This window comes from Artemia sp. Qi Xiang Cuo, chromosome 9 (genome assembly GCF_049724085.1).
Source record: "Artemia sp. Qi Xiang Cuo chromosome 9, ASM4972408v1, whole genome shotgun sequence".
NCBI classification, from domain to species: Eukaryota; Metazoa; Arthropoda; class Branchiopoda; order Anostraca; family Artemiidae; genus Artemia; species Artemia sp. Qi Xiang Cuo.
The window spans coordinates 45,917,778-45,931,022 of NC_142802.1; the positions used below are offsets into that span (position 1 = coordinate 45,917,778).

General features: G+C 39.1%; 1 protein-coding gene across 1 annotated transcript in view; it reads left to right on the forward strand.

The window, feature by feature from the left end:
- IntS3 (integrator complex subunit 3) overlaps positions 1 to 13,245 on the forward strand; it is a 123,120-nt gene that overhangs the window by 99,103 nt on the left and 10,772 nt on the right. Inside the window, exons 15-16 of the mRNA XM_089094056.1 lie at positions 5,132 to 5,373; positions 8,723 to 9,057. Coding sequence (XP_088950182.1) covers positions 5,132 to 5,373; positions 8,723 to 9,057 — 577 coding nt within the window. The remainder of the gene's footprint in view (positions 1 to 5,131; positions 5,374 to 8,722; positions 9,058 to 13,245) is intronic.

Consider the following 13,245-nt stretch of genomic DNA (forward strand, 5'->3'; position numbering starts at 1 on the left):
CAGTACATTTCATAATTCGTAAAAAAAAAGAAAAAAATCACTGCATAAAATTTAGCCTTTTTATTCTTGGAATCATGCATACGTTGAGCCAAAATCTTCGGGGGGGGGGAGCACCAGAAGACTTTTCATGGAGGGGAAATGGGATAGAAAATCTTAAATTAGTGTTGCGATGGATTGGTCTATTTGCGGATTCACTACCATATATTTGCGATTGTAACACGCCCTTGCTTTAGACATTAGTGCTCCCAGTGGCACACAGGGTGTTGGTGAGCACCCTCAAACTTACCTTCAAATGGGCTGCCATATTGATGTCCTCCGAATCTGGGATGAGACTCGACAGAAGTGCAATGAACTCGTCGCTAGGCTCACGTCAATTCAAATAGTAGGTAAGTATATTAGACCCAAGCACCTGAAAACAAAAATACACATAAACAACAACTTCTTAAGTAACAAAACAATCAAATCATTTCATCTTCCTTCTTTTTCTCGTGTAATTCAACCATGACTTCCTGGCCGAGGGTTTGACCTGACGAACAGAACGATTGACCGTCGCGCTTCTTCCGTAGCTATTCGGTTCTGCCTGAATCGGGTCTGTGGCCTCTGCTTCTTTCTCTTTAACGCCTACCCTCGGTGTGGAGGCTCCGCTGCAACGGCGCCCACAGTCTCGTGGGAATTGTCTCTATACTGAGAGCGTGACTATACGCTCTCCTTTTACAACAAGGCAATTGAGTTCTACCAGCTCTTGCCGGTAATTGAAGAAGGGCCCAAGTTTTGTGTCTAGGTCCTTTTTATTGCTTAGCCAGCCTGCTTGTATTGTCTGTATCAGGAGGTTCAGAATTTCGTCTTTTGCTGTTTGTTGGCGTATTTGGACTAGCCTTTGGCTTGCTACGGGTATAGTTCGAAGGATTGAGTGAACCACAACTTCCAAGTCCACTTGTGACTCCATGTCTATATCCGCAAGATGCAGGCGAGATAGGGCGTCCGCTACAGGAATGGTCTTTCCAGATTTGTATCTCAGCTTGATGTCATATGGCTGAACAGCCAACATCATTCGCTGTAGCCTTGAGGGGCCTTTTGTATTGATTTCCCAAAGATCTACTCCAGACGCTTGTGGTCCGTGGTCACGCAGATGGTTCTTCCAAACAGATATTACTACACGAATGGTCCCATCTGCTCATTCAGTGAATCAGTGATTCGTTTTCTTTGTTGGTTCAGTTTGTTATAGTTTGTGTCTTCTTTTTTTTTGCTTTTTTCTTTTAAGTGCTCCGTCTTGTTGTATGTTAATTTGACGGGTTTTTCAATAAATAAATAAATAATAAATAAAATAAATTGTTGGAATCTTTTACAAGTAAATGTTATTCAAAGCATGTTTTTTTTTCAATTTGTAAATAACGCTGTTCCGTCTCACTTAAAGAGCGAGATGCAAAAACGACGGTTGCTCCATCTGCTATCAGTAGTGCGCCCAGATCATGCTGGGAGGCATCTGTAATCACCTCGATCTCCTTGGCTTCCGGTTCGAAGTATGAGAGGTTTTGATAAATTGCATCCTGAATCTCTCTTGGCATCCCCGTGGCTTGGAGCCCATTCGAACTTCTGCTGTTTCGATAGGTTTCAAAGGGGTTTATTCAAAGTCGACAGGTTGGGGATGTACCTGGGTAGGTAAGTATACATTCCTAACAACGTTTGTAGTTCTTTTTGGTTTTGGGGTGCAGGCATGTTTTCTAACACCTTGGTTTTCTCTGGATCTGAGGCGATGCCGCTCGTTGTTAGTCTGTGTCCAAAGTAGGTGATGGAAGTAGTATTGAAGACACATTTCTCTCTATTGAACCGCATTCCTTTGTCTCTTGCGGCTTGGAGTACTGTTCTCAGCTTGGCGTCATGTTCAGCATCGTTACGGTCCTTGCCTGCAATATCATCAGCGATCAGCTCGATGTCCAGTTCCCCAAAGACCTCCTCCATCTTTCACTGGTATTCGTCTTGCGTCGAAATCAGTCCAAATGGGCATCGATTCAATTTATACCGGCCGTACATGATGTTGAATGTTTTCAAATCGGAGGATGGTTCGTCCAACACCGTCGATCAGTATCTATTTCGGGCATCCATCTTAAAGAATTTCTTGGCGCCTTTGCACTTTGCTGCTACTTCATCAAATAAGGGTATAGGGTAATGTGGTCTCTCAATTGTTCTGTTTAGGTCAACAGGGTCTTAACAGATCCTGCGTTACTCGTCTGTCTTTTTTACCAGGACCAAAGAATTCACCCACTGTGTTGGCTTGGTCACTTCTTCTATAACCCCAAGTGACTCCAGCCTTTCCAGTTCCTCTTTGAACTTAGCTTGCAGAGCAAACGGAATTTGCTTTGGTGGTTGTACAGTAGGGATTGTACCCTCTTTCAGATGTATCTTACAGGTTCCAGCCAGTGTTCCTATGCCCAAAAAACTTCACTGAATTAATCTAAAAGGTGTTGTACTCCTAGTCTAATAGGGGCAGGACTGTTTATGCTGAGGACAAAATTGATCAGCCGAAGCCGTTCACTTGAATGGCGGCTGAGGATGGGTGCTCTATTCGTGCAGACCACATGGAAAGTGTGGATCTGGGGATTTTGGCTCTTGTACTGAACTTTTAGGTTGACCGTCCCCAGTACCTTCAGCTGTTCTCCAGTATAACTGGTCAGCGTTTCCGCACTAGGCAACATTGCTGCCTCTTTTGCCGGTTTATTAAAGTCTTTGACTAGTAAAATGTTGGCCTCTGCACCGGTATCGATCTTGAACGCAACTTCCATATCATGCCCTATCAGCCTTGTTAGCGCATAAGGCTTTTCCGTCTTTTCTTCACTGAAGATAGACTCAATCATGAATCCCATCCCTTCTTCAGCTTCGCTCCTCGTTTCAAGTTCGTGTACCACCTTGCTCTTGCACATTTTGGCGAAGTGGTTTGTCTTCCTGTACTTGCTGCACTGCTTCCCTTTTACTGGGCACCTGTGGCTCCTGGAATGTGGGACACCACAGAAATAACATGCAGGGGAACTTTCCTGTCTTTGAACCGCTTCCACCTCCTGTTTTATTGGAATTTGAGACTGTTCGCTGAGCATTAGTGCTTGCGTCTCTTGTACAGTTCCTATAGCTCGACTGCACTCAATTGTTCGAGCCAAAGTAAGTTTGGCTCTCTCACTGAGCAGCCGCTCTTGAATTTTTGCATTCTTGACTCCAAAGACCAATCGATCTCGAACGAGCTGGTCTTCTGGAGTTCTAAATTCACAGTATTTTGCTAGCACCTTCAACTGAGTAACATATGATTTAATGGTCTCTCCATTCTTTTGGTTTCTCTGGTGGAAAATCTATCTAGCAAAGATGGGGTTTGCACTTGGTTGAATATAGTTCTCAAACTTATCCAGATAAACTTTCGGCTTATTTTGCTATGTGTCGGTTAAAGTCCAAGTGGAGAATATATCTTGCCCTTTTTCTCCAGTACAAATCAGTAAGTACGAGCTTTTGACTGCATCTGTTTTCCCACTTAGTGGACCCGAGAACATGAGCTCACAATGTCTTCTGAATTTTCTCCATTTGGATTTGAGATTGGGGCTTGACCAATTGATTGCTGGAACTGTTGTGCTATCCATGTTGAACTCTTGAAACTTCTGCTTCTGACACCATGCAATGGATTCGTCGCTAGGCTTACGTCAATTCAATTTGTAGGTAAGTATATTAGACCCAAGCACCTGAAAAACAAAAATACAAATAAACAACAATTTCTTAAGTAACAAAACAATCAAATCATTTCAAGAAGAGCTCATCTTTCAGGTCCGTACGTATTACGAGGCATATTCCTTAGTCTTCCTTGGTGATGGCTGTCTTTCGGTTGCTGATGGAGGCGTATTGTTGGAAGTTTAATGTCCGGTATGAAAAGAATATTTCCAAGGTATTGCCAACTTCTATATCACCAACGAAGGCGAGTTCTGGTTGGCTTGTGTGGGTACGAATCTCAGCGTTACTGACGTGGCCACTCCAGCGGATCCTTAGGATCCAGCGAAGACAATTATTCTCAAAGGCAGGAATGTGTTGCTCTTGTTGTGCAGTTAATTTCAGCATTCCATGGAGTAACTCAGAAAAGGCAGAATATTGCTCTGGTACAACCTCAGTTTCATCTTCTTAAAGTTCACTGTGGATTTCAAGACTGTTAAACGTCTCTGAAATGCCGCTCTGGCTAGGGCTATTCTGATGCATAGTCCTTTTTCAGTGCCTCAGGAAGTTACTGTACTTCCTCAGTACTTGAAGTCTGTCGTTTGTTTTATATGTATGTAAACCTGTATGTAAACTGCTAATTGACATTGCCTTAGTCTTTGGAGCATTGGTGTATGATTGGAACTGTTCAGCTTTCTTCGAGAGTTTGCTCAGGAATTCCTGAAGCTTCTGCTGGTCGGCTCCTACGAGCGCAGCATTGTCGGTGACGTCGAATATTCTGGAGATGTTTACTGTAATTCAGATCCCATGTCCATTCACCTGTCTAAAGATGTAGTCTACAGCTAGGACGAAGAGAGGAGGTGAAAGGGCACGACCTTGCTTGGCATCAGACTTTGAAGTAGCGCGTGTTACTATCAGAGGTTTTGATATACCATTCTGTCTCTTCGTACATAGCAACTGTTGAACGAACTACTTTCTCAAGAATGCTGTAGGACCGGAAGACTCTCCCCATTGTTTGACGATCTTCTGAATCAAACGCTTTCTCTTACAGAATGTGTCAATCCGCTGTCTTACATACAGGCACCACCATTGCTGTTAAATTTTAAAGGATCTGTGTGAGCATTTTCCACATTTGAGGTGTCTGACATACAAAGGGCGTGATTCCGATTCTAATCTCCAAGTTAATTGAAGTAGCAATTGTTTGTTGTTTTTTAATTGAAAAAAATGTTATTACTAAATTTTATTTATTTGGAATACTAACAATACTTTTAAATATAGTTCACCTTATTTTATATTTTTTTTAATAGATTGTAGTTCATACCCGCAATTTTGAACTTGACCTGCCTAGTTTCGAAAACATTATCAACAATTAGATAAACATAGTTATTATGTTTCTATATGCTTTAGCGTTAATTTTTTTTTTAAAGTAAAATTCGTATTTTATAATTTGAAGGCCGAATTCAGAACTGGTTGGATTACTTCTCAAGCGACAAGTTCATCATTCTGACACTCTAGTTCCTTCTTTGCTTGCCTATTGGTCAAGACAGTATAGAGGCGCCTTGTCGGATGCAGTTGTTAACCAGTTGCAGACGTCAATATCTCAGTCCAAGCCGAGTATCAGTTCACCTTTGAAACGGAAGAGGGCAACGCAATCTGGAAAAACTAAGGATCCCGAACCTCCCCCCGAACCTAAAGGTAATTTAAATGGAATGTGTTTTGTGTAGAAGATACACCTATCTGATTCTTATTTGTTTTTGGATAGACGTGATTCTTTCTATTAATTTGTTACATAGAACATAGCTATTAATATGTTAATCACCGTTCCCATTTTATCACAACGAGATCATATTGCCTGCTTTTTTCTTTCTTTTTTATATTAGTTGTATATTTTTTAAGATTTTTAATGTCGATCATCAAGACTTAACACGATGTCTATGTATGTGGTGCTACTGGAGTGCTACTATTAGGTGAGAGGGGTTCCATTGGCATCCTCGTATTAATTAGACCTCTATATCTGTTCTCTGAAGATGTTAAAAGATAAAACATGTGCTGGATATACCTAGTAAGTGCTTCTGTATATCCTTCGGAAGTTTCTGTGAACACCATGGTTTTGAATTGTGGAAAATCACAAGTTATTAGAACGTAATCTTTCTTTCTTATCGGTAAGGGAAGAAAGAGTATATCAGTGGTTTTCGGTAAATTGAGTAGTTTGTATTTGAGGCTCTGTAGTTCCTTTGAGCTTATTACCATACTTTCAATATCTTCTTTTGATTTTGAATGAAGGGCCTCAAAGTATTCATTTTTGTATAATGGTGGACTTGAGATGCAGATTATATGTGTCCCATATCGTTTACTATATTTGTCTGAAATCCAATGAATCAAATATTTAGCCATATTATTGTTCAAGTTTCCTTTTAATAAACCCTCATAGTCGTAGAAAGGCAGCGAATAGTTGAAATTTCAAAATAAGTAAAGGGAAAGGTGATTTTTGAAGTATTTCAGTTTGTTTAGGTTATGTATCTTTGTTGTCTTATAGTAAGTTCTGAGACCCAAGCTTGTGTTCAAGATTTTTTTTTTTTTTTTTTTTTAGTTCTTTAGCATAGTATTTCTCTTTTTCGTTTAGCCTTAACTTTTTTGGGTCCTTTTGTCTGAATTCATTTGAGACCATATCTTTTCAGGGTTTAAAGTTATACCCATTAAATCACGCGTAAAGTAAAATCACGCGTAAAGTAAAATCACGCGTAAAGTAAAATCACGCGTAAAGTTGAACATAACGAAAAACAAAACTAATTAAAAATTTCCAGGTATTTGTCTGGTTTGAATTAAAAAATTGATATTATTGCTCAGACACCAAAAGTATTTTTCCAGTTTGCAGTTAAATAAAATTATTTTATTTAAAATTTTCAAGAATCATTCTAGTTTCAGCTGGCAAACCAGATTTTTGTCAAAACCCTCAAAAAATTACTGTATTTTTACATAACTATAGTTACGTGCTTTTTATAATGGTAAAAATTCTATTTTGATTTTCGTATGCAGGAAGATGTTAATAACATTTTCAACTACAGAGTTATAGAAAAACACAGTTTTTTTGTAGAAAAATGATTTTGTTTTAAAAATTATTTTTGTTAATTATGAAAGGTTTTTAAATGCCTCAATTTTCTTTCAAAGGAGCCCTTAAACAGCTCTCTGTGATTTTCCAGTGCCCCGCCAGTTACACATAAAAACCGGAAAAAAAAGATGCCGTCGATACAAAATATTCTGCTTGGAGCCACTTTTCTTGTTTTTCAAGCTAATGAATTTTCAAGCCAAGAGGCAAGTTATTTTCAAGTTACTCAAGCCAAGAGACAGTTAGTTTCCTATATAGGCGTATTGAACAAGGTGGTTCTAATAGTATACTTCTTTTTTTTTATCTGACTTTAGTTTTAGGAGTTAAGAGCCATTTTATTTTTTAATATGGGACGTGATCGTCTCTTACTAGGTTGTTAGCTACCGCTGCAACCAGGATGCAGCTACAGCTGAAACCATGATAGTTTTTCATTTATTATGAGCCAAAATTCGTTCTTTACTATAAAATGTTCTATTTTACACTAAGGATCGGTATTGTTCATGATACTGCTGTACCCCTGATACTATAAATATTTTTGCAGTTTACATAATAACAAAATATCTTATAGCGTACTTATTTTTTTTAGTAGACATAATATCTTAATGTAATCTTTATCTCCCCTTACGTTGAAATTACATATTGGTAGGTTTTTTCTTAGCTTGAATAGTAAGAGACAAACCTCAGAAAATCAAGCAGCTAAGTAAGTCGAATTAATACAATAGAAAAGTTTACCGATGATAATGATGCCACTAAAGCTAAGGCTACCACTATTTCGTTCTGTATAATGATTCTTGTGATTATGTGTTTCTTATATTATCTTTTCGAAAGATAAGCGTGTATAAATACTGCATTCACTTATTATGTCATATATGGTTACAACCTAGGTTTATGACGTCGTTCATCAAGCTTGCGCACGAAAATGCAGTTTGTTTGTAAAAACTGATTCTATTTTAAAACCTATTTTTTGGTTACAAAAGGCACTAGATGTAGTAATTTCCTCTAAAATGAGCCATTAAACAGCTCTATGATTTTCCAGTGTCCAGTTAGCTGAGGAGAAAGCAAAAAACGGAAAAAAAAGATGCCGTCGATGCAGAATATCGTATTTTATGCAAATTTTCTTGTTTTTCAAGCCAAATTCATACAAGAAAATAAAATTAAGTGATGTAATTTGTCTTTACATTTCAGCTGCGTTAGGGGCTTGGTTGCTGGGAGAGAAGGGTTGAATCGATGCGAATGGGAAAGATGTTCTCGTCAAATGCATCGGGAAATTGTTGGCATAGCAAGAGGGGGTAACATATACCTCTCCCTTCAGTTCGATTAAATAGAAAGTTCTTTTTCTCTCATCATCGTTGCCGTATGCACCGCAACCTAGTAAAGAACGAAAGTAAAGAGTGTCGCTAAGGCTTAAAAGGAATAAATATTACCATAAATGTGACGAGGGCTCACCAATTCCTCTTTATAAACTAAAGTTGAACTTGCCCAATGCCTCCTAGAAAACTCGTTGTTTAAGTTAGGAAATCCTCGAAACTGATTGTAAAGCTAAATTAAACCTGACTGCAAGTACTCAGGTCTTTATTAAACCGTTGCTCTTTTTCCATAAGTACAACAGTGGTTGGAACTCACCGTCATTGAGTAAGACAGATTACATTAACTAGTTCATTGACTCAATACATTACAGGGTGATAGCCTAAAATGTTTTAGCTTTTGAGTGTATCCATTTTCACGTTTATGATGAAGCTAAATACACTGATGCTCTAATCACACAAGCTTGTTTTGAGACAAAATTAAGTTGTATGTGTAAAAAGGGCTATGGCCATTACCCTTGAAAAGAAAAATGTGTTCTGGTTCTCCAAATAGTTACTTTTTGCATCTTAGAATAATCAAATTGGTCAATAGCCCTATCTATCTGTTTAGTACCTTTTTCCTTCTGTGTTTTAGGTTTGGACGCAAATTTAGAAAGAATGCTTGGTCATTTAGATTCAATGCGACAATGTGTTCTTGGAACAAACGGGTGCCTAGTGTACAATCTTGGACTCTCATCTGCCAATCAAAAGGTTCAAGAGAATTTCTTTTGTTTAGACAATTTACAAAATGCCTTAGCCCAAGTGCAGAGTTTATGTACAGACCCTCAAAAAGGGCGTTTTAGTGATTTGTTTGCCTTAGCAGACACCGACGTTGAAGCTCCTCCTGGGAAACGGGGACGAAAACCAGCAAAGTCGAAAGGTCGACAAATAGTTAAACAGGATTCTGACTCCTCAGATGTAAGCAGCGAGGTCAGTTTTTTTTTTTTTTTTTTTTTTTTTTTTTTTTTTTTTTTTTTTTTTAACTAAAAGTCAATAACATCAGCACTTTGCAGCTATTTAAGAGAAAATTAGGAAAAGTGCAGATACTTTTACAAAAGTCCCCATTAAGTCGTCCTTAGTGCTAGAAGAAGCACAAAAAGACGAAACAGTAGAAGAAACGAAATTGTGAAAACCATGAGAAACATTCCGTAAAAGGGAAAGAAATGACTTCAAGAGCCATAGCTTGAAAGTAAAAAGAACGAACACAACTGATTGAAAAATCAAAATTAGTAGAGCCAATCTCTCCCAAGAAAAAAAATAAAAAGGCAGCTGAATTAAGTTTTAAAAAAAAGTATTTCTTGAAGTCTTTGACTGTGTTTCTTGTGAATTTTTCCACCTTAACAAGATAAACGGGCTCACTAAAATCGTTGGTTTCACTAATGTGTCAATAGAGAATGCTGCAATATGACTAATGAGCATAGAATTCGATAAAGATACTGTAAATGACCACTAAGTTTGTATCTAGTTTGACTGTCATATCCGTGCATTTATTGGGCCTAAAGTGTGAAACGTATATTATCCCATGGTAAGTTACCACTAGGTAGCTTACACGTAAATGCTATGTTTCAGGTCAAACTTGCTAGAAAAGCTCTTAAAAGTAGCAAGATTTAAGGTTTAGGTATAAAAAATGTTATGGTTAAACCTAGTCTGTTCTTACAAGGGTGCGATTTTGGAAATATCTTTCACATTAATTTTTGGTCGACAACGTATATCATGCCTGCCTATGGATGCAGACGAGAACGTCTTTAGAGATCAACGCCATTTCTATTAACTGGTATAGCCTGAATAAACTGGGTACTTTAGTAACGAAAACAAAATATTTCCACCTTCCAAATATCGGGCTCGCCCTCGTCAATTCATCTGCTTGTTCGAGAATGTATGAAAAATATAAATTCGTCAGTCATGTATGCAGGGGTCTTCTGACCTGGATCCGTCATAATATCTCGAAATATTATGACTTTTAGATGATTTTGCACATATTTCACCTAGTTTGCCTTCTTTTCTTTTGTTTACCCCTCCCCTCCTCCTTCTCTCTCTCTCTCGAAGTAAATTAATACATACGTTGCAGTGTCCCACCACATGACCCAAGATTGCTCCTATCAGAGGCAACGCTGTAGCGTTGCCTATAATAAAGGCCATATGGCTCCAATGTTTTATTATTATTTTTTTTATTTTATTTTTTTTTCTGAGGCACTTCATATGGAACGGGTCGTCGTAGAAACTTCAAAGGGGGCTCATTCGATCGATAATCGAGAGTTCTAGTGCCCTTTTTAATAGTCGAAAATGATTGGAGGGCAACTAGCCCCCCCCCCCCCTACGCCCATCATTCCCCCAAACACATCCAATCAAAATTTTGAGATAGCCATTTTGTTCAGCGTAGTTGATTTCCAGATAGAAAATGTATTTTTGAGGAGGACACTCCCCCACAACTCTCAGGGCAAGGGTTTTAAGTTATGGCCTGGGGGCATATAATGTTTTTATAGAAGGTGTTGTCGTAGAAACTTCAAAACATGCTCATTCGATTGGAAATTCAAAGTGCTAGTGCCCTTTTTAATAGTCGAAAGTGATTGGAGGGCTACTAGCCCCCCCCCCACGCCCATTATTCCCCCTAACACATCTAATCAAAATTTTGAGATAGCCATTTTGTTCAGTGTAGTTGATTTTCACATAGAAAATATGTTTTTGAGTAGGACACTCCCCCACAACCCTCAAGGCAAGGGTTTTAAGTTATACCCTGGGGGCATATAAGGTTTTTATAGTAGGCGGTGTCGTAGAAACTTCAGAAAAGGCTCATTTGATTGGAAATTCAAAGGGCTAGTGCCCTTTTTCATGGTCGATAGTGATTTGAGGGCAACTAGCCCCCCCCCCTCTCACGCCCACCTTTTCCCCAAACACATCCAATCAAAATTTTGAGACAACCTTTTTATTAAACGTAGTTTTAAGTTCTGGAAATTAGGTCTTTGAGGATGACAACTCCCCCAGAGCCCTCAGGGCAAGGGTTATAAGTTATGCCCTGGGGGCATATAAGGTTTTGTATAGACAACATTGTCATATAAACTTCAGAGAGGGCTCATTTGATTCGAAATTGAAAGTTCTAGTTCACTTTTTAAGCGTCAAAAGATATTGGAGGGTAACCAGCCCTCCCCCCTCTAAACCCTATTTTCCCAAATACATCCAATAAAAATTTTAAGATAGCCATTTTGTTAAAAATAGTTCAAAGCTGATGTAACAAAAAATCCGTTGTTGACACAACCCACCAGGGCCCGGGGGCAGGCGTTAGAGGTCATTCTCCGGGGGCATATATGGATCTTAAGGAAGGGATGCTCGTATTATCTTCAAAGAGGGATCATTTGAAAGGAAATTGAAAGTTCTGGTTCACTTTTTAAGAGTCAAAAGAGATTGGAGGGCACCTACCCCCCCCCCCCTTCCACGCGCTTTTTTCCTCAAACCCATCCGATAAGAACTTTGAGATAGTTTTTTTTTTTATAGTTCAAAGACCATATAACGAAAACTCGGGGGTCAACACAGCCCCCCAGGGCCCAAGGGCAGGTGTTGTAATTTATGCCCTTGGGGATTGTATGGTTCTTTTTGAAGGGATGCTCGTAAAAAATTCAGAGGTGGCTCATTTGATTGGAAATTGAAAGTTCTAGTTAAGTTTTTTTGAGTCAAAATATATTGGAGAGCAATAAGCCCCCACGCCCCTTTTCCCCAAATACATCGAATAAAAATTTTGAGATAGCCATGAAGTTAAATATCACTCAAAAGTCAGATAAAAAAACTGAGGTGTCGTCACAACCCCCCAGGACACGGGGGCAGGCGCTGTAAGTTATGCCATGGGACAAATATTGTTCGTATGAAAGGGATGCTCGTGTAAACTTCAGAGAGGGCTCGTTTTATTGGATATTGAAAATTCGAGCTCACTTTTTAATAGTCAAAAGAGGTCCAAGAGCAGCTATCCCCCAACCCATTTCATGAAAATTTTGAGATAGACATCTTGTTAAAAATAGTTTAAAGGTCGGGTAAGTAAAAATCCGGTGTCGATAGAATCCCCCTGGGCACAGGCGAAGGCGTTCTAAGTTATGCCCTGAGGGGATGTATGGTTTTTCTGAAAGGGATCGTCTCATAAACTTCTTAGAATGATCATTGGATCGTACATGTGAAGGAATGGGTCAAGTTGTCTATGTCAAGAGAGTCATGTCAGCCCCCCCCACGGTCTTTTTTCCCCAAGATTATTTGAGCCCAAGTGGTAAACAGACCAGGGTGTGGTAATTTTTCAGTATTTATATAACAAAAACACCCCCCCCCAGAGCCCGCGGGATAGACGTTGTAAGTGTTGTCCTGGGGGCGTATATGGTTCTTATGAAAGGGATGCTCGTATAAACTTCAGAGGGGGCTCATTTGATTGGGAATTGAAAGTTCTAGTTCAATTTTTAAGAGTCAAAAGATGTCCGAGGGCAACTAGCCCCCCCCCTCCCCTACACACCCTTTTTTCTTCAAGCCCATCCGATAAATTTTTATAATAGCCATTTTACAAAAATTAGTTCAAAGGTCAGAAAAGAAAAATTTCTGTGTCGACGGAACCTGCCAGGGCCCGGAGACAAGCGTTATTAGCAATACCCTAGGGGTATATATAGATCATATGAAAGGGATGCTCGTATAAACTTCGGAGAGGGCTCATTTGATTTGAAATTGAAAGTTCTTGTTCACTTTTTAAGAGTAAAAATAGATCGGAGGGCAACTAGCCCCCCCTCCCCCTCCTCCATACCCTCAATGCATCAGATAAAAATTTTAAGATTGACGTTTTGTTAAAAATAGTTCAAAATTTTGATAGTAAAAAACTCCGCTGTCAACACAGCTCACCAGGACCCGGAGGTAGGTCTTGTAAGTTATGCCCTGGGGGCATATATGGTTGTTATGGAAGGGATGCTCGTATAAAATACCTAGAGGGCTCATTTGATTGGAAATGAAAGTTTTAATTCACTTTTCAAGAGTCAAAAGTGATTGGAGGGCATTTAGCTTCCCCCCACACTCCATTTATCTTTTTTCCAGAGGCACTTCATATAGAAGGGGTCGTCGTATAAGCTTCAAAGGGGGCTCATTCGATTGGAAATCGAGAGT